Here is a 25,577-nt window from a genome sequence, read left to right on the forward strand (position 1 = left end):
AGTATAAGTTAAATATTTCCCTTATTTTTATTAGTCGAACTTCCCTTTTTGAGTCATCTGTCTTTTGCGCATCTGTCTATTGGCATTCCTACATATCCACATATAAGGACCTAGATGTTAATAATCCACTGTAGTCACAGTAATATTTTTCCTTGCCTGCTTTTACTTTTTATGTAAGTAAATAATCCTTTTGTGATCAAATTTGTTGCTTCCTTTATGATTCCTATCCTTTGAGCTTAGTCAACTCTCATCCCTGATTCAAAGAATTAATATTTAACTCTATTTTTTGTAGTTCAAAGTTTTTATAATTCACATGGAACTGATTTTGAATATGGTATGTGGTAGGCATCTATTTATTCTAACAACATCTGTTGAATACTCCTCTTTTCATAAGCCATGCCTCATTTATTAACCAAATTCCTATTACAAGGTATATATTGAGGACATGTTACTTTGGATTTTTTTTAAGTGAATAATATCATCACTCAAAACTGATCATTTTTGTCTCTGTAATATTTATACTTCACTTGTTTTGTGTCTTAATGTTTTGGTTCCTTCATTTAATGATTTATTAAGAATTTCCTACATTATAGACCTAGTAAGTTTAAAATACATATTGGTAGATTAAAAAAGGGTTCTTTCTCTCATTAATCTTAAGATATCAAAAAATTGATTATGTCAAGAGTGAACACCATTGTTTTTTGTTGATATAGTTTGAGTTCAAAGGATGATTTTCATCATTACATCTGTGTATTAATGTTTCATACATTAATATTTAATTCATGTAAGACTTGTTCACTTCACTGGTTTCATAAGACTCAATAAAACTAAACTTCAAAATATAGGAGCTGAGAAGTATGATAAGTAACAAAGAAAAATTAAAAGTGCTGTTGGAAAATTTAGGGGGGAAAGTGTTTCATCCTTTATTTTCAAGGAAAGTCTGTATATTATAAAAACAAACATTTGTTATGTCACTGAGTACAGAGCTCACATTGCAAACATTTAATCGTATTTATCACATATCTAACAATCTAAAGTCAAAATCACCTTAAGAGGTTTATGTCTTTCACTGTTTGCTTCATGAAAATTATGTTCTAACATTTCAATGACACACTATTTTTTAAAGCCTCCTTTTAAGTAAAAACGAGAACCAATAATTGTTAACCAAAAGTGTATCATATATCTTATTGCTTGTTTAGGATCAATAAATGCTAAACTAAGATTTAGCATTTAGACATGAAACATATCTAAAGACCATGAAGAATACACTAGAAATAAACAAGACATTTACAATGCTTTAATCTTTCTGGTTAACACCATTTCTATCAGTAACTGCAACGCTGTAACTTTAGCATTTCACATAACTAGTCAGTAAGGATTTTTTTTTTTTTTTTTAATGGTGGGAGTAAGAACAAGGACAGGAGATGAACAAGTGTTGTGTTTCACACTTCTGTTAAAAAACCAAAATTCAAAACTGTTTTCTTCTCTGCATCAAAACTGTACCACAAACTTGCAGGTTGTTTTAGCTTTAATCCCATGATTCATCATCTACTGGATTGGGAGTTTGTGAAGAAGAAAACCCTGCTGTGTTCAATGTGCTCTTGCCCGGGTAATTCTTTAAAAAAGAAAAAAAGAAATACTTAATTTTATGACAACTTTAAAGTTACACTGCCCAGATTGAGAGCAGGGACTCAAGCTTTCCACCATGTTTTCCCCAAATATATAAAGAACTTCATTCTTACTAAACCTAATCCATTTGAAAAAAGGCTCATATCAACCTGGGAAGTCTAAATTGCACAAAACATTTTTTTAAAAAACACTTCTTTTTTTAAGCCAATAGTTTTGGCAAGTGGAAAAACTTAAAGCTCTACCCTTCAATGAATAAACATAAATATTTAATGATTAGTATGCTCACTGTTTCTGTATCAAGGCGATGTTGCCTACAAACTGACAAATCAGAAAAGACATAAACTTGTATCTCTAATATTTTATCTTAGTTAATAATGTGGTCAGAATTCTAAAAGTAAGGAATTCGTACAGAAAGTTCAAAAGATCCAAGTTAGAATTTAAAATGCCAGCAAATTTGGGAAAGCAGGTTGTTTGAGCATAAACCTCAAAGTTAATTCCTCACCTTTAAGACCAAAAATACATATGTACATAAAATTTTAGAGAAATATTAATCTCCCAGGTATAAAAATAATGCTTTAGATAAATATTGACTGTTAGTTACTACACGATACTGGCACAACATTTACAAAGAGTAACTAGAAGCCAAGTTCTGAATTTTCCCCTTAACTAACCTTTCTAGTATCAACTGAGGCAAACACACTTCCTCTTGTACTACCACCGAAGCCAGGAACCAATGTGCTAAAGGCAATTTCTTCCAACCATGCAGGAACATCCTGTTGAGCCTTTAAAAAAAAAAATTAACTTCATATATGATATGCATAAATAAAGTCTCAAAGATTGGAACAATTTACTTTTCCTGAATATACATGTATAAAATGTCTTCTTTCGGTGATAAGGTAAGAACACTCTCTACTCAGTTTTAAAAATGTAATACTTACATCCGACAGTACTTTCACTAGAGACTGTGCTAAATGGCTATCTGATTCAGGATCAAAAAAGGAAATAGCTCTGCCAGTATTCCCACAACGACCAGTACGCCCAATTCGATGAACATATTCATCAATGGTGGAAGGAAGGTCAAAATTGATAACATGTTGAACATTTTCAATATCCAGTCCTCTGGCGGCTACTGAAGTAGCCACAAGAACTGGGCACTTTCCACAGCGAAAATCTCCAAGAGCTTGTTCTCTCTCTCTCTGTTCCCGATCACTTGAAAGAAAACAAAACATGTATTTTAGGACAGCTCTTAAGAAAATTATAAGGAGAACCATTAAAGTTCACCATATAAATTTCTTTTTAATAATAGTACAAATACCAACATTTAACATCAATGTCTACTTCTTACATACCATATATTATACTAATTCCCTTTAAGCCATCATTTTATTTAATTCTCACAATACTTTGAGGTTGGAACAATTATCCCCATTCGTAGATGAGATGTAACAGCTAATACAAACAGCCAAATATAAATTCAAGTATGACAAATCTCATCTATTAATAATCTCTATTAATAATCTTTCTAGTTTTGAAAAAAATACACAACTACTTGATTAGAGTGCTTTCTCCAAAAACACAGATTTTTAAAAAAGTGTAATCTCAAATTCTCCATATTCACTGATTGATATTTTAGATCCACTGGTAAAGTACCAACAAAGTTGTATTAATATGACATTTTTAAGCACTCCAATAAAATAATGTCAGGCATCAGAAACACTGGATTCAGCAGAGGAAAAACTCAGATGTAAGGACCAGAGAACTTTAAGTGACATCTTTTGAGAAGTTCCCACTCCTCATGCGGAAGTCGAAAGACAGACCTTTAACTCGCCCGTTCCTGCCACTCAGTTCTTATAAAAATTTAAAATGAAGATGAAGAATAACAGTTTAGATTTTGAGAATTCTGAATCCTACTCCTAAGATTATATCATATTAGTTATATGTACTGATGTTTCTTAACAAATGACAAATAAAAGTCACCTCCCTACCAGGAAATCATATTAATCTACTCACCCATGAATACTTGTTGTTGATATTTTTTCTTGACAAAGAAAAGTGGCAATAAAGTCTGCTTTTTTCTTAGTTTCAACAAAGACCATAGTTCTTTCATCACCTACAAGACAATGAAACAAGGATGAACATTCAAACTCAAAAATCCGGAAAAGAAAAAAAAGGGGTGAGGAGTAGAAAACTCTCACCTACTACTTTATTCTCAGCAAATAGACACAGGCCGGCTGGGCGTTAGGGACTCAAATATTTCCTGAATGGATGAATGTCAAAGATAAAGAGACAAGGGCTATTTTCTTACTTTAGGGACTAAAAAAAACAAAAACAAAAACAAAAAACAGCTTGCCCTTTGCTCTTCCCATGCCAACAGCAGGAAGTAGAGACTTGTGTTATCTACCTGCCAACTCTTAGCAGTTCCAAATTTGTCTCAGGCCCTTCTTTACCCACTCTGTAAAAAAAAAAAAAAAAAAAAAAAAAGCCTTTGCTCTTTACCTCCCAAGATAATCCAGTATTTCATTATGCCTTGATTGCCCAAGGTATTTATAATAATGGCATCCAACCCAGGGCTAATAAACTCTAGAATATTTCATGTTCCAACTTTATCTCTTAATTCAAACCTCTTTATCCCCAAAGTATCTTATATCTGAAGAAAATTAAGTGGTAACTTTCTCCCAGAGTCTTAACACGTCAAAGATCATTTCTTTGCTAGCTTAAAGTATTTAATTGGTAGAAATTCAAGCATAAGCCAGAGGTTTTTCCACGTAAGGAATTTCTCTATGTTAGAAAGACGACAGTTATAGCCTTAATGAAAGGAAGACTGTATTACTGTCCATAATCCTTCTCCCTATCACCTGGTTTCATTCATTCAAAAAATATTTAGTGTGTAGTAAATGCCAGCCACTATTCTAGGTGTTGGAAATGCAGCGATGAAACAAAGCCCCTGCTCTCATTGTAGGGATGCAAACAATCAACAAATATCATTCACAGAGTCCTATAAAGGAAAAAATCAGCAGGATAAAGAGTTCCAAGAGGGGGTTACTTTAGATGTACCCTCTCTGATTAGATGATATCTGAGTAAAAACAGGGATAAAATAAAGCTGAACTATTCAGATTTCTGGGGAAAGAGCATTACAAGGCAGAGGGAAGAAATCACTTAATTTTCTTCATGTATACGATACTTTGGGGATAAAGAGGTTTGAATTAAGAGATAAAGCTGGAACATGAAATATTCTAGAGTTTGTCAGCTCTGGGTTGGATGCCATTATAAATACCTTGGGCAATTAAGGCATAATGAAATACTGGATTATCTTGGGAGGTAAAGAGCAAAGGCATTTTTTTTTATAGAGTGGGAAAGGCTCTGAGGCATGGGTGCTCTTAAGCTCAATAAAACAGAAAATAGGCCTCTACTTTTTGGAAGAGGGAACAAACAGCAAGTACCAAGACTGGGAGGCAGAAGTGTGCCTGGAACGTGTGAGGAATAGTAATGAACAAAGTGTAACTGAAGTTGGGTGAGCAAGGGAGAACAGTAGGAGATGAAGACAGAGAGGGAATAAAGGCCATTCCACGTAGGGTCTTGAAGAACAATGCAGGAGCTTTCTTACTTTGAGGAAGCCACTGAGCTCTCAGCAAAGAAGTGATTAAGATCTGATCTTTATTTTTAATTGAGCAGCTAATGGATTCTGTATATATTTTGATGGTAGAACCAAGAAGATTTTGCTAACAGATCAGCTATGTAGCTAGAGAAAGAAATCAAGAATGACTCCAAGATGCTGTGTCTGAGCAACTGGAAGAATGGAAGTAACATTAAGATAGAAGGTGTGTGAGAAAGGTTTAAAGATGATATTTAATTATGTCTCAGCTTTAGACAACAAAGAAGAAAAAATCAAAAGGGCAAGTGATTCCTGCAATAATAAATGAGCTAAATCTTTGAGACACAATCATTTTATTTATGAGAGTAATGATTTTATGTTTTATCAGAAATTATCGTTCAACAGTTTTGAAGTTCATCCCACAAGATGCCCAATGCCAAAATTGATTCATGTGATAGGCAGGTACAGAACACTACTGAGCAACTTAAACCTGATCTCATTTTTTCTTGGTTCCCTCTGTGAGTCCCTAGTGGCCATAAAAATTTAACTCTGCTGACTATTTTTTTTTCCTCTCTTCTGATTTTGTATTTGTTCTAGTTTAGACAATAAGCTATACCCCATTGGTGGCAGCAGTAATTGCAAATTTAATTTTATGATTGGACCATTTGGTGATCTCTGTAAATGGATTAATGAATTACAGTTACCTATTCTGTTGGGTGAGAAATTATAGAGCATCCATTTTGTTAGTCTTTTGTCTGTTAGTCCATTGTGAGCTAAAATCAATTAAGAATCTAAAAAGAATTCCAGCTTTGGTACCTAGATTGTAAATCTTTTATATTTTTGTATTCATTCTTTGAACTGTGGTTGAAGTGGTAAAACTGAAACTATAAACTCCTTATGTATAAATCAGAAAGGGTTTCACCCATCATTATGTATAATCAGTATGTTTATACCCTGCAGAGAGTATTAACAAATTAAATTTTAAAATAAAGGAGTTCAATTCTGATTGATTTATAGAGATAAACAAAATAGAGAAATAATTTGAGATAAATATTCCTAAAATTCCCATAAAATAAACTGAACTAATACTTTAACTGTATTAAATATTTTTTAAAAATTCTTCTTACGGGAACTAAACTAGAAACATTTAGGATTTCAAGTTCACATAATTAGTCTTTGGTAGACAAGACTAATTTAATAACTTTGGTGTTTTTAAGAAAAACATGTCTTTTCTCTAATTTATCACTGTGTAAGAATAATACAAACATATACCTTATTTTACTTGAGTTTTTCTTAGCATATAGAGGTTTGCCAGTCAAATAAATATTCTCCATAATTTTTAAGAGTATGAAAATATAAATCTATTCAATTAAATTGACTCATTATTCAATAGTATTTATGTTTTGCAGAATGTCATCTTGAGAATAATTTCCAAGATCTTTAGCTTTAGGTAACTTATAGACTGTATTGAGTTAATTAATGGATAACCACTGAATATAGGATAGAATTCTCAAACATTAATTACTAAACATAAGTTTATGTCCTTCTGTTTCTTATTTTTCATTTGCTATATAGAAAGGCAGTCTCTTTGAATCATGTTAATGTGCATATTCATTTTTGCCACTTTAACAAAGTATAAAACAGGTAAGTGTGGTGTAGAAAGTAGTTTAGAAAGTTCATGAGCTCTGGTAACCAGCTACAATGCTTGCATATGACATGTCAGTTGTCCTTCCTCTGAGACACCTCCAGTTTCCTCAATAAAATAGAAGTTACTATGATTAAGTTATAATTAACAAAAGTAGTTGGGATTATACTAGGAGCAAAAGTGATAGAGGAAATAAACTATACATGCTTTTGTTTTTCAAGGTAAAAAAGAATAATTTTTCCTTAAACTGGTGGCTCTCAAACTTTTGGTCTGGGCCTCTTTATACTCTTAAAAAAATATTGATAATTCCAAAGAGTTTCAGTTATGTGGTTTATAAGTATTGATATCATAATAAAAACTAAAACCAAGAAAAATTTAAATATTTTTGAATGTGTATTTTAAAATAAATAATCCTTATTTATTATGAAAATTGTTTTTACATCACAGGTCCCTTGAGAGGATCTTAGGGACCCTGAGAACTCATTTTATCCTAAAGTGTTGGTTTGCTCTAAAATATGAAAAAGCACAAAACTTGGAAACAATTTTATTTGCAATGATTTATAATACATGTGTTTTAAAAGAAGTTATGAAATGTGTTAAAAGTTTAGCAAAATTCAATTTGGACGAAATTACTTCATGATTTACTGTTTAATGCCTTTATTTACAATATGAAAGGTTATTCTCTCTTTTCTTTGTAATTAGCCTATCTAGCAGAGATTCTGTTGACTTTATTACTATGTCTTTGACTAAAGAAAAAAAAAACAGAGCAAAGGTCCCTTATTTATGAAAGAGCCATCGTCTTTTACAATCATGTTACCTTTTTCGTTTATTTTTAAATGCTTTGTCACTTCAATTAAATTGGTAACCAAGTATTGTTTCTCAGACAGCCCTACTTCTTTCTTAATTTGAATCTAGCATCTTCTAGGCCAATGGTTTTCAACTAGGGACATACATTAGACTTACACATGGCGTTTTGTGAAAATACAGATGACTCCTATTCTACTCTTGGTGAATCTATCTACTTGATATTCTTGGTATGAAAAACTGTCTACCCATCTTCACAAATCAGATGTACAGTCACGTCTTGAAAATAGGCTTGAAAATAGGCTTAATCATCATCATTTGAGACATTTTGGCTATAACTTTTTGGGAATGGCTTTATTACCTTTACTTTGCATGCCATAGAAGCAACCAAATTTCCTTATTAGTAGCATCATTCTTATTAAACCCTCATCAGGTCTTCCCTATTTAACAATTATCAGTAATAAATGAACCACAATCATTAAGTCTCTTGTCTACTAAAGTATTTGTTTTCTTTTGATGCTTGCCTCAAGGCTGTGCTAGAAGCTAGCATTTGGATCTTCAAACAAGGACAGACTCCAAGCCTGTGGAAAAGGATTATACCAGGCTCTTCAAACTATTGATACTTCAAATGAGGTCTTGGGTAGAAAGTTCTAAGGTGGCATTGCTTTGACAACTTTTAGATCATATCATTGGACTGAGCAGGGTTTCTACAACAAGTCCAGAAGTAGACGGAATCATGAAAAGTAGACTGCTAACAGATGCAACGAAACAAGAATTAATTACATTAAAAATCTGGGGAACCTTTAGAAGAGAGTAATTCATTCAAATTTCTAGGAATTGCGGATGAAATATGGTAGAGAGAGTTTCTTAGACTTAGTTTCTATTCTTCAGATAGCAAATAATGAAGCCTTTAAAAATTCAATCTCACATTTCTAATGAAAACTTCCAGACAGAAGTTAATTTTAAGACTTTAGTAACCGTTCAATACTAGATTTGCAAAACAAATTCAAGGTAGCCTATATTGTTAATGAACAGTCTTGCTGCGCAAATAAGCCAAACATAATGAGACCAGCCTGTCTTGTGATCATGAGGGGATATAGGCTGTCAGGAAAAATTGTGAAATACTTTGAAAAGAGCAAAAAAGATTACTGTTTAGAACAGGGGTGTCCAAACTTTTTTCAACGTTTTTTACCAAGGGCCATATGCGGTAAAATACACAAACAGCCGGGCCACTCACTCGAGGTGAAGTATGTATTGCCTCACCTGGTTTATTTAAGAAAACTAAATATATTTTTGGAATTTGCTGCGGGCCAATAAGAAATGGATTGTGTGCCACAGTTGGCCCGCAGACCACAGTTTGGACACCCCTGGTTTAGAACATCCTTCAGGGTTATCTGTGCTTTTAACTGTCTTTTTTTCTTTTATACCTCTATTGCAACTAAAAGTAATGCACACAAATACACACACACACACACACACACACACACACACACACATACACACACACACACAGAAGGTGCCAAAAAAAATGTATACACATTTTTAAAAAGGAAAACTGTATTAAAATTGTAATACTCACTATATACCGATAACAAAAGATGAATACAAGTCACGTTTGACTTCTGCAATTACAAGAGGTGCTCACAGTGGTTACCATCAGCGTCCAGACACTTCTGATTACGGCGAACTACTGCTTGAGCAACGTTGACCAGTGTCCACTTGTATAGAGTTTTTTGGCACCCCAGTATATATAGATATAGATATATAGATATATCTGCTAGAATAGTTTTTAGTCAAATACTTACTGCTAAATAAAGTCTCAAATCCTTCCTATTTTTAACCTTTATGGGTGAGAACAGATTATACTGCTATGTAACTTACACTGAAAAGTGAGTCATAAAACCCTTTATAAAAAGAGCTTCAGAAAAAGAGGAAATAATGAACACAAACTTACTAAAACTCATGTCAAACAATTCTTAAGAGTAATTTTTTAAAATTAGCCTTTTAAAAAAATCAAAATTATAACAAAAAATCATATCAATGTCAGATACCTGTGTTTCGTAGAATTTCGACAAGCTTTTCTCGTTTTGAGTACTGGCCAACTTGGAGAGTGGTCTGCTGAACGTCTCTACATGCTCCACCCACTTGTCCAACAGCGACAAACAAGTAATTTGACTTTAAAAACTCCCCAGCCAACCTTGAAAGACAAAAGATTATTCCTTAGCTTCTATTCTCTTTCATTAACACTCATAATATTCACTGAATTCCTGCAAATGTTACTTCAATATTAATTAGACAGATTATAACAGCTATAATATAATAAGGTAGATACTTATCATCGAAGTACTATTTTCAAAGATCAGTATCCACCAGAGAAAACAGCAGGAGTCTCACTGGACGATAAGCTAAAACTGCTCTCTGTTTATTGAAGAGGCTGTCTTTGCTCCATTGTATGTTTTTAGCTTCTTTGTCAAAAATTATCTGTCCATATTTATGTGGTTTTATTTCTGGGTTCTCAATTCTATTCCATTGGTCTATGTGTCTGTTTTTCTGCCAGTGCCATGCTGTTTTGATTATTGTAGCCCTGTAGTACAAGCCAAAGTCAGGAAGTGTGATACCTCCATTATTGTTCTTTTTCCTTAAGATTGCTTTGGCTATTCGGGGTTTTTTGTGGTTCCAAACAAATCTGATGATTTTTTGTTCTATATCTTTAAAATATGCCATTGGGATTTTGATGGGGATTGCATTGAATCTGTATATTGCTTTGGGTAATATGGCCATTTTAACTATGTTGATTCTTCCAATCCATGAGCACGGAATGTCTTTCCATTTTTTTGTGTCTTCTTCAATTTCTTTCAAAAATGTCTTATAGTTTTCAGCATATAGGTCTTTCACATCCTTGGTTAAGTTTATTCCTAGGTATTTTATTCTTTTTGCTGCAATTGCAAAAGAAACTGTTTTTTGTATTTCTTTTTCTGAGATTTCATTGTTAGTATATAGGAAGGCAATGGACTTTTGTGCGTTGATTCTTCAATAAATGGTGCTGGGAGAATTGGATAGCCACGTGCAAAAGAATGAAACTGGACTGCTATTTGTCACCATGTACCAAAGTTAATTCAAAATGGATCAAAGATTTAAGCATAAGACCTGACACAATAAACTGCATAGAAGAAAACATAGGTACTAAACTTATGGACCTTGGGTTCAAAGAGCATTTTATGAATTTGACTCCAAAGGCAATGGAAGTAAAAGCTAAAATAAATGAATGGGACTATATGAAACTTAAAAGCTTCTGCACAGCAAAAGAAACCATTGACAAAATAAAGAGGCCACCAACTGAATGGGAGAAGATTTTTGCAAACAGTGCCTCCGATAAGGGGCTAGTATCCAGAATATACAAGGAACTCATGCAACTCAACAACAAAAAAACAAACAACCCAATTGAAAAATGGGCAGAGGACTTGAAGAGACATTTCTCCAAAGAGGACATACAAATGGCAAATAGACATATGAAAAAATGCTCAACATCACTAATCATCAGAGAAATGCAAATCAAAACCACAATGAGATATCACCTCACCCCAGTCAGAATGGCTATCATCAACAAGACAAATAATAACAAATGTTGGAGAGGCTGTGGAGAAAAAGGAACCCTCATACACTGTTGGTGGGAATGCAGACTGGTGCAGCCGTTATGGAAGGCAGTGTGGAGGTTCCTCAAAGAATTACGAATAGAATTGCCATATGACCCAGCAATCCCTCTCCTGGGTATCTACCCAAAAAATCTGAAAACATTTAGAGATAAAGACACGTGTGCTCCAATGTTCATTGCAGCCTTGTTTACGGTGGCCAAGACATGGAAACAACCAAAATGTCCTTCGATAGATGAATGGATAAAGAAGTTGTGGTATATATACACAATGGAATACTATTCGGCAGTAAGAAAAGATGATATAGGAACATTTGTGACAACATGGATGGATCTTGAGAGAGTAATGCTGAGCGAAACAAGTCAGACAGGAAAAGCAGAGAACCATGTGATTTCACTGATATGTGGTATATAAACCAAAAACAACAAAAGAACAAGACAAACAAATGAGAAACAGAAATTTATAGACACAGATAATAGTTTAGTGGTTGCCAGAGGGTAAGGGGAGGTGTGTGGGTGGGAGATGAGGGTAAGGGGGATCAAATATATGGTGATGGAAGGAGAACTGACTCTGGGTGATGAACACACAATGGGATTTATAGATGATGTAATACAGAATTGTACACCTGAAATCTATGTAATTTTACTAACAATTGTCACCCCAATAAATTTAATAAAATTAAATTTAAAAAAAAAAACTGCTCTCTGTGCACTCAGGCTCCCTCGTGTCCAAGAGACCAGCAGGCAGGAAGAAGAGTCACCATTTTAGCAGGGGTGTGTCATCCTAATCTCAGAATTCACCTGACCACATGGTATGTAGTATGATACCCAAATATTTGCCAACAATTGGTATGCCAATTTTCTACCAAAGGCCCAATTCTCCCAAGCTCTACAATGTTGGTTTGAAGAGAAGGCACAATTATAAAAATAACTACACTTAGTAAGCACTTACTAAATCCTACCTAGGTTCTGTGCTATAACACACACATACACATTTTAATAAAATGTGGTGCTAATGCACAACCAGAAATAAAGCTAAGAAACAATTAAAAATATGGTAAACGTCTTAGGAATACATTGACGTTTTAAACTACTTATGTTAAAATCTTAAATTAAAAAAAATCAACTCTCCCAAAAATAGGATATTCATATTGTTTCTGCTTCCATAAAAGTATGTACAATTATTTTCAAAAAGAAAAAATTACCTTTGAATTTCTTCTGGAAAAGTTGCACTAAACATAAGGGTTTGGCGCTGTTCCTTTGATGGCATTCCTGGGCAGGAAATTAGCTTCTTCATTTCTGGTCCAAAACCCATATCCATCATGCGATCAGCTTCATCCAAAATTAAATATTTGACTTGTCTGAGACCAATCTTCAAGGATATTTTCAAAGGTTAGAGCAGAGAATGCATACTAGTTAATATATTAAACTAAAGATATTCTCCACAATTCCAACTATTAATATATTCTTAAAAATGAAGATTAGAAATCAATTCATAAAATGATGAGAATTGTTATGCTTAGATAATACTATCACTGTTTATTTCAGCTCTCAATTTTCTCTACTGTTGTAAAATATTTTATAAATTAAGACTAAAAGAAACCAAAAATCTAGATCAATATTGCACAACAGACCTTACTTAAACATTCTATACCTCCATTGTCCAATATGTTAGCCACAGGTACATGCAGACATTAAGCACTTGAAATGTGGCTAGTTGCCTGAAGAACTGAATTTTTAATTTTAGATCATTTTTAGAGTTAAAATAGCCACATATGGCTAGTGAATACTGGACAGCACAAATCTAGATTGTGTTATCTGATAAAGTGAGACTCTTCAATGGAAGAAATAAAATTTCCTAACAGGACGACATATACAAACATCTTATAAATAGCAAATTTATTTCTAACTCCTTTAAACCCTTAATAAATTCTCTAACCACTCAGAAGCAACTGGGAAACTTCTCTTACCTTTGCGTGAACACTTCTTGCTATACACACACACACACACACACACACACACACACACACACTTACAAAAAGGAAACAACTGACTTTGGTATCACCGTGGAAAATATTTAGTGAGAAATCAAGGTGGATTTCTCTGGATACTCTTAAGTATTCTAAGAAGAATGCCTTGACACAGAAGGATCATGTTTTGAGTAACTCCTTTAGAGAAGAGCTATCAAAAGCAAATCAGGTTCATGAAAATGAACTTAGCATATTGATTTAAAGGTGCAGTAATGTGTTAGGTGAATACCTAAAATAGTTACATAGCTTTAAAACCTCTTTTTAAAGACTTAGAAAATTAACAATCCTGGTTAATAACACTCCCACCCTAAAACAGGAAACAAAATTACTGATGCCACAAAGGCTTTCACCCAGGAAAAAAAAAATTCATCAAGACATATATGAAGCTAGATAAAAGCATTCATTGCATTTTTCTCCCAGTGTACGGTAGTTGGGTATAGGATATGGATTCTGGAATCAGATCCAGATTCTAACCCTAACCCTATCACTTAGTAGAGCTAACTGGGGAATTTTAAATAAATTACAAAATTACAGTGTTTGTTTTCCCAAGTATGAAATGGAAAATACTATTTATTTTCTGTTGAAATTATTTTAAGAATTACATAAGAACACATTCAAAACAAGATGAGGGCCTAATATATAAATGGTGCTCTAATACATTTATCTATTTTTACACCATTCTCTCCTTTTTCCATACAAAAAAAAATATTAATCAATTCCAAAAATCTGTCATCCCTCTAGAGCCTACCTTTTCTTTACCTATGATATCCATCAGTCTCCCAGGAGTAGCACACAATACATTACAGCCTTGTACTATTTGTCGAATGGAATGTCCCAATTGGGTTCCCCCATATATAACAACAGCTCTTACACAAGTCCTATTGACAAGAAAAATAAATGTCATTTTCTACTTACTTGAAAGTTAGACATTTGTTTCTAACAAGATGTAAAACAAACTCCATAAAGAAAAAAACTAATACATTCAGCAATCTTAAAAAAGTTAAGTTCTTCCCAGGAAGAAGTTGAAAAACCATGGAAAAAAAATATTTTTTAACCGATCTGATAAAGGGCTCTTCAAAAACCATGATAAATACTACCACCCCCTACACAGAAATAGACCAAAAACATGAACAAATGGCTCATTAAAAGTACAAATGACTTTGAAACATTTTTTAAGTTCAACATTACTCTTAAAAGGAAAACAAATGAAGACTAACATTTTTTCTTACTTATGATAATACCATGTTAGCCATAAATGGACACTCAAGCGGTAAACTGATACAACCCCTTTCACAATTTTAGTCTTTATTAAAATTTAAAAATTAAATTTTTCCCCCAATAAACTCACACATAGGAATTCACCCTTCAGATATGTTCCTATAATGGGAAAAGATGACTGTACAATGACATTCATTGCCAACATTATTTTTACTATCAAAAGACTGAAAACTATCTAAGCGTCTTAACAATAGAAGACTTAAAATTATAATCCATCCACACAAAGGGATACTCTGCATTCAAAAAGAGAAAGGGACGGTTTCAGATTAAGCATTACCTCCAACATACACCATTTTAAAAAAATAGGATGACAGCAGCTTAGTATGCTACCATTTGCCAAGAAGAGGATTAAAATGCATACATGTGCACCAGCTATTTCTATAATAATTCATATGAAACTGTTAATAGTGTAACTGTGAAGAAGAGAATTAAAGAACTGGGGAGCAAGAGTATAGGAAAATATCATGTTTTATTAAATAAACTCACAGCTTTAAATGGATTCTTTGTTTTCCACTATTGTGAGGACTGAATGAATTATATATAAACACCTAAACCTAGCATATGCTATTTAATAACTTAGTTATTAGCATTACTATTCCAAATGTACCTTAATTTAACCAGCCTTCAACTGCTAAACATTTACTTTCAGTCTTTTGCCACAACAATGTTGCAACAAATATCCATGTACAAATATTCATTTTGTGTATACATGTTATCTGAATTTACTATACACATTTCTGTTTTTTAAAAATACTGTTATATTTTAAAGTGTTGGTGAGGATATGGAGAAAAGAGAACCCTCATACACTGTTAGTGGGATTGCAAACTGGTGCAGCCACTATCGAAAAACAGTTTGGAGGTTCCTCAAAAAAATTAAAAACAGAACTAACTTATGGCCCAGCAATTCCACTAATGTGTATGTATCCAAAGAAATCCAAAACACTAATTCGAAAAGATATATGCACCCTTGTGTTCTTGCAGCACTATTTACAATAGCCAAGATATGGAAGCAACCAAAGCGCCCATCAATAGACAACTGGATGAAGAAGATGTGGTACATATATACAATGGAATATTACTCGGCTATAAAAAAGAATCAAATCTTATCATTTGCAACAACATGGATGGACCTAGAGGGTTTTACGCTAAGTGAAATAACTCAGAGAAAGACAAATACCACATGATCTCACTTATATGTGGAATATAAAGAACAGAATAAACGAACAAACAAAATAAAAACAGACTCATAGAGAACAAAGATGGTTGTCAGAGGGGAAGAGGGTTGGGGAGCTGGGTGAAAAAGGTGAAGGGGTTAAGAAATACAAATTGGTAGTTATAAAATAGTCATGGGGATATAGAGTACGACACAGAGAATATAGTCAATAATGTTGCAACAGCTATGTATACCACCCGGGTGTACTTGACTAGTCAGGGGAATCACTGCATAAATCATATAAATGTCTAACCACTATGCTGTATGGCTGAAGCTGATATAATATTGAAAGTCAATTGTAACTAAAAAAAATAATAAATTTTAAAAAGAGAAAAAATATTGCTATATTTTAGCTTGATGTAAAATCAGAAAAAGCAATGTAGTACATGGGTCTTAACAATAAAGATACACTGATATAAGCAATATACATCTACTTTTCTCAAAAGACCTATCAAACTTGATATTACAAGGATTTTAATAATTTAATGTTCTGCTCTCATTTCAAACAAAATGATTTATACAAAATAAAAGATTAACAGCTTTTACACAGTTCTAAAAACAATGTAAAGAAAAACACTAAGATCCCAATATATAAGTTGGTAGATAACAAGTAGATAATTCATGAAAGAAAATTTATTAAGCATTCAAAAAGTAGTTCAACTTCTTAATAATTAATTTTTAAAATGAAAATGACTGTGGTGGTTTAAAATGTACATAAATTCTTCAATATGCCTTCCTTCCTTCCTTCAAAAATGGATCCTAACTCCCTTTCTCCTTAAGTGTGTGCAAGGCTGGCGTCATAGGTGTGCAATCTGTTCCAAGCTTAAAAGAGCCCTGAGCTTGGTTTAATGTTCTATTTACTGTCTTAAAATTCTTGTTTTGAACAAAGAACATGTATTTCCATTTTGCACTAGTTCCAGCAAATTACATAGCCAGTCCTGAGTATGGACTAGATTTAGTGACTTGCTTAGTAATGAATAGAATGTGGTAAATTGACTGAGACTATTTCAGAAAAGCCATTGTAGTCGCCTCCTTGCTCTTTCTCATTGGTCACTCTATCTAAGGGAAGCCCTTTGTTATTTCCAGAGGACATCAAGCATCCTTCTGGAGAGGTCCAGTCAAGCCTTAGGTGACTGCAATCCTGGTTGACATCTTGTCTGCAACTTCATAACAGATCCCAAGTCAGAAGCGCCCAGCTATGTTCTCCAAATCCTAACCTCCAGAAACTGAGATAATATTTGTTGTTTTGAGCAACTAGGCTTTAGGGTAATTTGTTAAGCAGTAATAGATAACTAATACAATACCAAATATTGGCAAAGTGTATAGTGAAATAGATACTGCTGGTATCCAAAGTATATACTGCTGGTAGAAATGTACATTGATGCAAGCTTTAAAATAAGTTCATACTCTTTAGCATTAAATTTATAAAAATCTAAGAAAAGACTAAAAACATAAAGATAGAAAAAGTTTATAGAAGCTGTTCATTTTAGTTTTATTTAGAGTAGCCCCAAATAGAAACAACCTAATTGCCTCAAAATAGGGAAGTAAAATATATATACATGAACAATCTTAAAGTCATTAAAGATTAGGTATGATTACAAAATAAGCAATTTTCCATATTACGAAGTTATGTGTAAAAGAACAGAAAATTATTAGGAACACCCTAGTTCATTTTTTAAAAATTCATTAAAAGCTACCAGAAAATATACCAATGTTAAATATTTTCTTATCATTTTACTTCTATTATCATCTAATTTTTAATGTTTCTTTTTTAAATAAAAATAAGCAGGGATTCTATAAACAAGATAATGAAAAAATACATTTCAATTTAGTGACGCTAATCATCTTCCTGAAATAAGTGAGAAAAATCTCTAAAGAAAAATTTGTTTGTGAGTGGCACTCCAGATTTTGGGTAAGATGTACTTACCCAAAAGAAAATTTTCTGGCTTCCAAATAGATCTGATTGATCAGTTCTCGAGTTGGTGCTACAATAATACACTCTGGTTCCTGCAGTTCTTTAAAACGACTAGCAGTTATTCCATCACGCATCATATGAGCCAAAATTGGCAAGAGAAAAGCTGCCTAGAAGTTAAATTGCATAATTTACAAATTTATAATACACCATCCTTCTCCCTGTGGAAACTTATTCCTCATGCCCTTATAGCCTTTAGAGTCTCCTTCCATCTTGGTGGTAAATTTAAAATGAGAAAGGAAAACAATTTTTTTACTTCAGTAAATTTTTAACATTTAGCTCTTATGTTTATATTATACAAATTGTTTAATAAAGTTAATCTACCCTATCAAAATATTTTTAGTCAAGAAAAAAACATACCCATGGATACTAAACAAATTAAGGAACATTAACTTATTTGTAGAGGGAAATGTAGCTCTAACTTCATGGAAATCACTGCATTTAGCAGCTATTCTGAGTGAGTCCTTTTGGGGTAATAATAAAATTATCACTCAGAATGCATGACAAAGGTGGTCCACAAGCAGGGTAAGTAATGTCCAATATTTAATCATTTGGATTACTAACCACATCGCCGTTATTGAAATTACATCTGGCAAGACAAATAGTTTTCTCATTAAACAAATAAGACACTAAAATCTACCTCCAAAACTATGTTTAAGTTGTACTTCAGCTGCTGTATTACACAGTTCACCTATTTCCCCTTTGACTCTACCATGTAGGTTGACTACGACTAAACCCAAGATTCTATGATTTTGGAAACTATGGTCTTTAAGACTCAACTCATAGAACCCTATTCAATAGAAAAATCCCACAGATTCGTCCTAAAACTAATCTGGTCTCATCAGAGTTCTTTTGGAGTTAGCATAACCCGAGGTCACTTCATACAGCTATGCAATGCATACAGCTATTTCTCATTTTGACTCCAAAACTGTATCATAAATTATTACATAAATTATTTTCTCCCTTTCTGTTTTATAACCTCTGGTGCTTTAACGTTCAATCATTTTATTATAGATACTACCATGTTCCAGAAGAAGTTGAACACACTTAGAAACGGATTAAACATTTACTAGCTGCAAAACTACTCTAGAAATAGTCCAAAATTCTTTTTTCAGAAGTACACAAACCTCGATAAAACCAGAAATCAGAAGTAAAAACATGAATATTTATTACAGTTCACTGAAATTATCTACAAACCTATAATCCAACAAAAGAGATTCAAGTGACTTGGTAAGAATCAAAGTTCAAAAAACATTAACAATTTGAAAATAGGGCAGAATACATGTGAGAAAATGACTTACAGTTTTTCCAGATCCTGTTTGAGCACAAGCCATCAAATCGCGTCCTGCTAGTATAATAGGAATACTATACTTTTGCACAGGAGTAAGCTTAGTATAACCAGCTTTTGCAATGTTTTTATTCAGTGTCTGACAGAGATTAGCTTCTTCAAAAGTCTAAAAGTGGGGGAGGGGGTAATTAAATTCCATGTATCATATGAAGATCATTCATAAACATATTCCATTTGAGTTAGTTTCAAGTTTTTGTTAATTCCATTTTATATACTAAAGTTACTTTACTAATATGCCCCCACTCAAAGTAACATCCAGAACCTGTATGTTATTACTTGATAGAATTAAGGAGTAGACAGTGATTCTAAAAACACTTTTTCTGCCCCCTTAAAACTTGTGAGATACAAATAAATCTGACCAGTAACAGTGGCTCATAATCAATGGGATTGTGAGCTCCCCGACTCCTTAGTAAAGCACTCCCCTAAGACACACTGTCTCACATACTTAGGAAGCAGAAATCTTAAATCTCTATGAAAAGTATCATTTTTCATAAATTTAAATAAAATTTTCATCCTGGTTTGGAGAGGTGGAGATGAAACACAGTACCCTCTCTTTCAACATGGCAATTCATTCTACTGTAGATGGTAGACATGGTTCTAATTTTCCAACCTAAGACATTAGATACTGAAGATGAAATTTTCGTTTCTTTAATATCAACTTAAAGAAATATACCATATATTTTAAAACCAAAGTTTGCTGCATAATCAATACAGAAATAATTATTACACTGACCAAAATTGCTGGTGGTGCATCATGTCCAGATACTTCTACAAGAATAGTATCATATTTGTCAAAATTTATGCCTGTCTGATAATGTGCAAAGATGGAGTCTTCATCCTCAGGTGGAGGAGGTGGTATGTAAGTCACTTTTGGTCCTTGGAATTTAAATAAAAAACAGAATCTACATTACAAGGACTAGAAGGAAAATAAGAGGGAAAATCGACAAAAAGTGACAAAATCAAATTTGAAATATTGTAGAACTTTCGAATATTTACTGTTCAAGTTATCACTTCAAATGTTAAAGTTAACCCTTTTAAATATTTTGCATTTTTATTAAAATGCAATATACATTCTGTGGACCACACAAAAATTAATATACCTTGAGTGTCACCACTTTCTCCTCCTTCAGCTTCTGACTTCCAAGAATCTTAAAGGGAATCAAACCCAAAAAGAGGTAAGTGTTTTTAAAAATTGAGGGGTAAAAGAACTCTCACTATAAAACTCAAATACCTTATCTAAAGTAAAACTTACTCTTTCCAGAGCTTGTTATTACTTCTTCATTTAAACCTTTGTAACCACCTAGTAAAGAAATCCATAGTGACAATCAGTCAAGATACAAGGCTGTGCACCTCTTCATTTTAATTACGTGTCTTCCAAGAGAACAAGTTCTAAAACTGGACAGACATTTTTAAAGTCCCTTTGCACAAATAACACTTGAGACAATTAAGATAAATAGAATCTTGAACATTTTAAGTTTGCTTAGCATTCAAAATGCTGATTTTATGCAGATAACACTGTTACATATTACTGTTTTTGTTATAGCTGTTATGTCACCTAATTCCTATATTACTCAGCAAAGGAATACATTTTCTAAAAGGAACTAAAAATCCACATGTGTTGAGACGTCCCCACTACTATCTCCAGGTTCTGTGATTTTCTAGGACTCAGAATATAGTTATACTCATGGCTATGACTTATTACAGTGAAAGGATAGGGAGCAAAATCGGCAAAGGTAAAAGGTACCTGAGACAAAGTCCAGAGAAAACTAGGCACAAGCTTTCAAGAGTCCTCTCCCACTGGTGTCACACAGGACCTGCTTAATTCCCCCAGCAAGGAGTTGTGATAACACGTTGGAAATGTCTACTCATCAGAGACTCAGTATCCAAGGTTTTTATGAGGGGCTGACAATGTAGCCACCTTCATGCCTGGCACATACCAAAATTCCAGACTCCCAGAAACAAAGCAGGTATTCAGCATAAACCACATTGTTGAACAAACAGTTCAGGCATAATGAGCCATTCTTACCAGTCACGGTGGTGAGAGCCCTCCCCAAATCCAACTACCCAGATGCCAGGCAAGGACCAACCTTGTAACAGGCAGGACTTAACAAACAGCAGTCAGGCCTGTTAACTCTTTTCTATACACTACCTTTCTGATCTTTAAACTACTCATGCCACTTTCAGGTACTATCACAAAACAGAGTAAATTCTGCATTAGACTTGAAAAGCTAACTAGATATAACATTTATACATGTGAGTCCGCCAATTTTCTTGTCCACAAAAAGATCTTGAAATCCTTTTTCAAACATGTGAGCCTCTGTAGAAGATATGGTTTAACTAGCCACTAATAAACTCTTTCTAAAATGAAGAATCCAAGAATCAGGGGAGAATAAATAGTTCATGGGAGCTGTAGCTTGGAATGCTTGCAGACTAATAATGTTCACCAATAATTTTTCAGAGACATCAAAAAGCTTCACTGTTTTACTAGTCAGGAAAGCATTTTAACTTTGCTATGACAGTTAAGTATCTATAACCCTGAAAAAAACTTTCATAGTACCAAATCATGTATACTGAACTTTCTTCATCCCCTATACCAAATCACATAACTATCTCATGATACAAAACATCGTTTTAATATAATAAGGGTTTGTACACATAGATATAGCTCAATCTTAAACATCTGCACAGTATCCTATTTTATGGTTATATTATTTATTAAAGTTATTTATTGATGAACTTTAGGTGATTTTCAGTTTTTACTTAAATGAAGCTTCAGTGAACAACCTTGTACATGTATTGAGCAAATATAGCTATAGTATATAATTCCTATAATGGAATTGCTGGCTTGAAGAGTATTAAATAACTCTCCAAAACAGGCTGTGCAAATATATACTCCTCAAAGTGTATAAAAGCAGTTAACAGTTAGTTACTTTTAACTTCAAAAATTAAACAGATTACAGTAATTTTAACCAAATAAAAACTCACCTCGTCTACTTCCACTGCCACCTCTGGTCTGATAAATGTCTCCATTACCTGTAAGGCATTGTTTTGTAGAATATTTAGAGAAAATACAGCTTCTCCACAAGGACATCAACCATATAGCTACTTCTACTCAAATATTGAGTAATTGCTCATGATTCCTAGTCCCTTAATCCATCTATCTCTTAAGTCTACATTATATTTAAACTTCTTTCTCATCTGAACATTTGTTTAAAGACTTCATTTTTTAGAGCGGTTTTAAGTTCACATCAAAATTGGTCAGAAGGCACAGAGATTTCTCATGTACACCACTGATCCCATACCAGCATACGCTACCCCACTATCCGCAACCCCCACCAGTTGGTACATTTGTTACAACTGATGAAACTACAGCGACATCATAATCACATAATCAAAGTCCATAGTTTACATTAGGTTCATTCATGGTGTTGTACATTCTAAGGGTTTAGACAAATACATAGTGACATGTATCCATCATCATAAAGTATTTTCACTGCCCTAAAATCCTCCATGCTGTGCCTATTTATCCCTCCCCACTAACTCCTGGAAACCACTTATCTTTTTACCCTTCTCCATAATTTTTCCTTTTCCAGAATGTCACATAGTTGGAATAATGTAGTATCTAGCCTTTTCAGATTGACATATTTCCTTTAGTAATATATGCATTAAAGATTCCTCCATATTTTTCATAGCTTGGTAGCTCATTTCATCTTAGTGCTGAATAATATCCCATGTACCACAGTTTATTTACCCCTATTTGAGCATTCATCAACAATTGTTCTTATTTTTTTCACTTTCTCCTCAAATCTCCTAACTCGCAATCCTTCCTTCGAAACCAATGCAAATTGCATTTTACTTCCTCTAATTAAAAGTATAATTTACACCTCAAATTAACTGGTGTTAAGAGAGAAGAAATAATCCACAGTGTACAAATTTTATAAGGGACGCAAACTTGTCCATCTATTTTTGCCTACAGATCTAAAAAGCAGAGAAAATCATAAACCAATCTAGTATATGTGTACTTAAATATATATATTAGGTTTACTAATCCTAGAGCTGAAAGCATATATAAATGATTAGTATTCAGTAATAAATTCTATTTCTCACCTGAGCCACTTAAAGCTGGTCTTCTGGATCCAAAAGGGCCACCAATGCGCTGTGTCCCCTCATCTTGTTCACATTCACTATCTAGATTTGTAGATTATAAAATTAGACTATGTCACTTTTAAGAAGTTTTTAAATCATGCAGTAAAAAGAAATAACCAAGTTATAGTGCCAGAAGTTAAAAGATGTGGGATAAATTAAGTTTAACAGGAATCACAATGAGTATTTTTCTAAGTATTGCACAAAGGATTCTCCACCAATTATTTCCTTCAATTACAAATTACTTCTTCTAAATTGTTATTCAAATTCATTTATAAAAGGACCAATGCTATGCCAAAATATGATATAAGCAAAAGTTAAATCACCCCCAAAAAAGTAGCATGGTTACCAGAAACCTCGCATGGCTTCATCTCACTGCTTATTCTCCAGAATAGCAAGCACCCTTTGCACCCACCATTGTCAAATCAAACCTTACCAGTCATGTACAGCAATTTTCCAGGTCCCTATTCTTTTTTAAAGTAACCATTCTGCTACCACTAATCTGCTACACATCTAGTAAATCACTATTACAAATTTATGTTTTTAGCTTCAAAACCACTATCTGTCCTCTTCTGCTAAGAGATACATGCAACCCAACAGTGACTTCTGAAGACAGTATCTTAGCTCCAAGGAAAGATGGCTGGAGGAATTCAAGGTAGGAAGCTACACTGGTGAAAGAAGGTATATTGGTAAATAGAGCCATAGAGAAGGCCACATACTTAAAAGGTCAGCTACATTATCAAGGCTTTAAAACAACAGTATTTAACATTAAAAACTAAGTCACACAGTCTTCTAAAAAGATTCACATATCCCAACTTAACCAGTATGCAATTACATATGTGTCTAAAAAATAATATGAACACTATCGGTGATTATGTACAGCCACTGTACTAAGCTATTCTGATATAATCCTCATAATGACCTTACGTGATAGGTGTTATTTTTAATCGTTTCCTTCTTAATGAAGCACACAATTTGCAATGCGCTACTAACTTGGACTTCCTAGACCCAGTCCTCCACGGCCTCTTCCACCTCTTCTGGATGAGCCTGCAGCTTCTGAATCATTTCCATCTTGATAACCTAAAATATTAAAACACACACACAAAAACAACACACAAAAAAACAACAAAGAAATCTTGGGGATCCAGTGGCCAGATTTAACTTAATCCTTGCATAATTCAATGATGTTAAATATTTTGAGGCATTAATTATTTTAGATAGTTACCAAAATGAAATGCCATATTGACCTGTTAATGTTCAACTTTACTAATGTAAGTAGATATGGCTACAATTAAAAAAGAAACTTCCACTGCTTGCTTTGGGAATCAAAACTAAAAATGACTAAAAGGAAAAAGTGTCACTTGTAAAATACTGAAAGTTGCCACAATTGCACCATTAAAAGGATTTGCACAATCCACAAAAGGATCAAACAAGTCTATGCTTATATTTGCTCCCCATAAAAAATAGTAAACATCATACTTTCAAAACACAGACATACAAGCACTTACAAAGTCAGATTTCCTGTTATAAACAATACATTTTTAACTCAACTGAATACCAAAACTTCAGTAGAAACAGTTCAAGTAAAATGTGATCCCACCTACGACAGAATGAGATCAATTCAAAACCAAAACGCTAAGTGGGTAGGAAATTTTAAAAATTGAGATTGTTTTTGAACTTGCAACTATTTACACTTAAAGAAACTGATCAATAAAGGTAAAAATTCTACATATGATTATTTCTTGATACTCGATTATACGTATTTTTAAAGCCTATTTATAAAACGGGGCAGAACTAATTCAAAGTAGATTCACAGTTATGCATCTATTATCTACCCACACCTTACAAAGCACTCCTCAATTTAGCAACAATTTGTTTATCAACACTTACACCCACTTCTTTATTCTAAATTATTTATTTGTGCCTCTTTATCTTTCAAGAAACCTTGTCAGAACTTCTCTCTTCAAGAAAGTATATCTTTTTCATCCGCTTTTCTTATTTTTAGGTATGTTATTTTCGTGTGTGTATGAATAAAAGAATGTATAAAACATATGTAAGTTTAAAATAAAATGAAAACCTATAGACCCACCACCCAGTTTAAGACTAAAATGTTCCCAATACCTTTGTCATCCATGCTTGTCTTTTGCCCTATGTTTCCCTCCTTTCCCCTGGGAACCACCCCGGACCCAACCAATATCCTGAATTGTTTTTCATTGCCTTGGTTTTATTTTAATTTTACCAACTATGTACTTACCTTTTCTCAACATATTGTT

The 25,577-nt window shown here is 33.3% G+C and overlaps 1 protein-coding gene across 1 annotated transcript in view; it reads right to left on the reverse strand.

Annotated features, from left to right (window-relative positions):
* Positions 1–1,005: 1,005 nt before the first annotated feature.
* The window catches only part of DDX4 (DEAD-box helicase 4), a 53,072-nt gene continuing 28,500 nt past the window's right edge, over positions 1,006–25,577 (reverse strand). Inside the window, exons 8-22 of the mRNA XM_074329208.1 lie at positions 24,298–24,384; positions 23,269–23,349; positions 22,147–22,194; positions 20,414–20,461; positions 20,262–20,309; positions 19,895–20,037; positions 19,115–19,267; positions 17,769–17,923; positions 14,099–14,228; positions 12,526–12,692; positions 9,723–9,868; positions 3,640–3,739; positions 2,568–2,838; positions 2,301–2,411; positions 1,006–1,615 (exon numbers count right to left, since the gene is read on the reverse strand). Coding sequence (XP_074185309.1) covers positions 1,529–1,615; positions 2,301–2,411; positions 2,568–2,838; positions 3,640–3,739; positions 9,723–9,868; positions 12,526–12,692; positions 14,099–14,228; positions 17,769–17,923; positions 19,115–19,267; positions 19,895–20,037; positions 20,262–20,309; positions 20,414–20,461; positions 22,147–22,194; positions 23,269–23,349; positions 24,298–24,384 — 1,775 coding nt within the window. The 3' untranslated portion in view covers positions 1,006–1,528. The remainder of the gene's footprint in view (positions 1,616–2,300; positions 2,412–2,567; positions 2,839–3,639; positions 3,740–9,722; positions 9,869–12,525; positions 12,693–14,098; positions 14,229–17,768; positions 17,924–19,114; positions 19,268–19,894; positions 20,038–20,261; positions 20,310–20,413; positions 20,462–22,146; positions 22,195–23,268; positions 23,350–24,297; positions 24,385–25,577) is intronic.

The sequence above is a fragment of the Rhinolophus sinicus genome, linkage group LG03, assembly GCF_036562045.2.
Source record: "Rhinolophus sinicus isolate RSC01 linkage group LG03, ASM3656204v1, whole genome shotgun sequence".
Taxonomy (NCBI): Eukaryota; Metazoa; Chordata; class Mammalia; order Chiroptera; family Rhinolophidae; genus Rhinolophus; species Rhinolophus sinicus.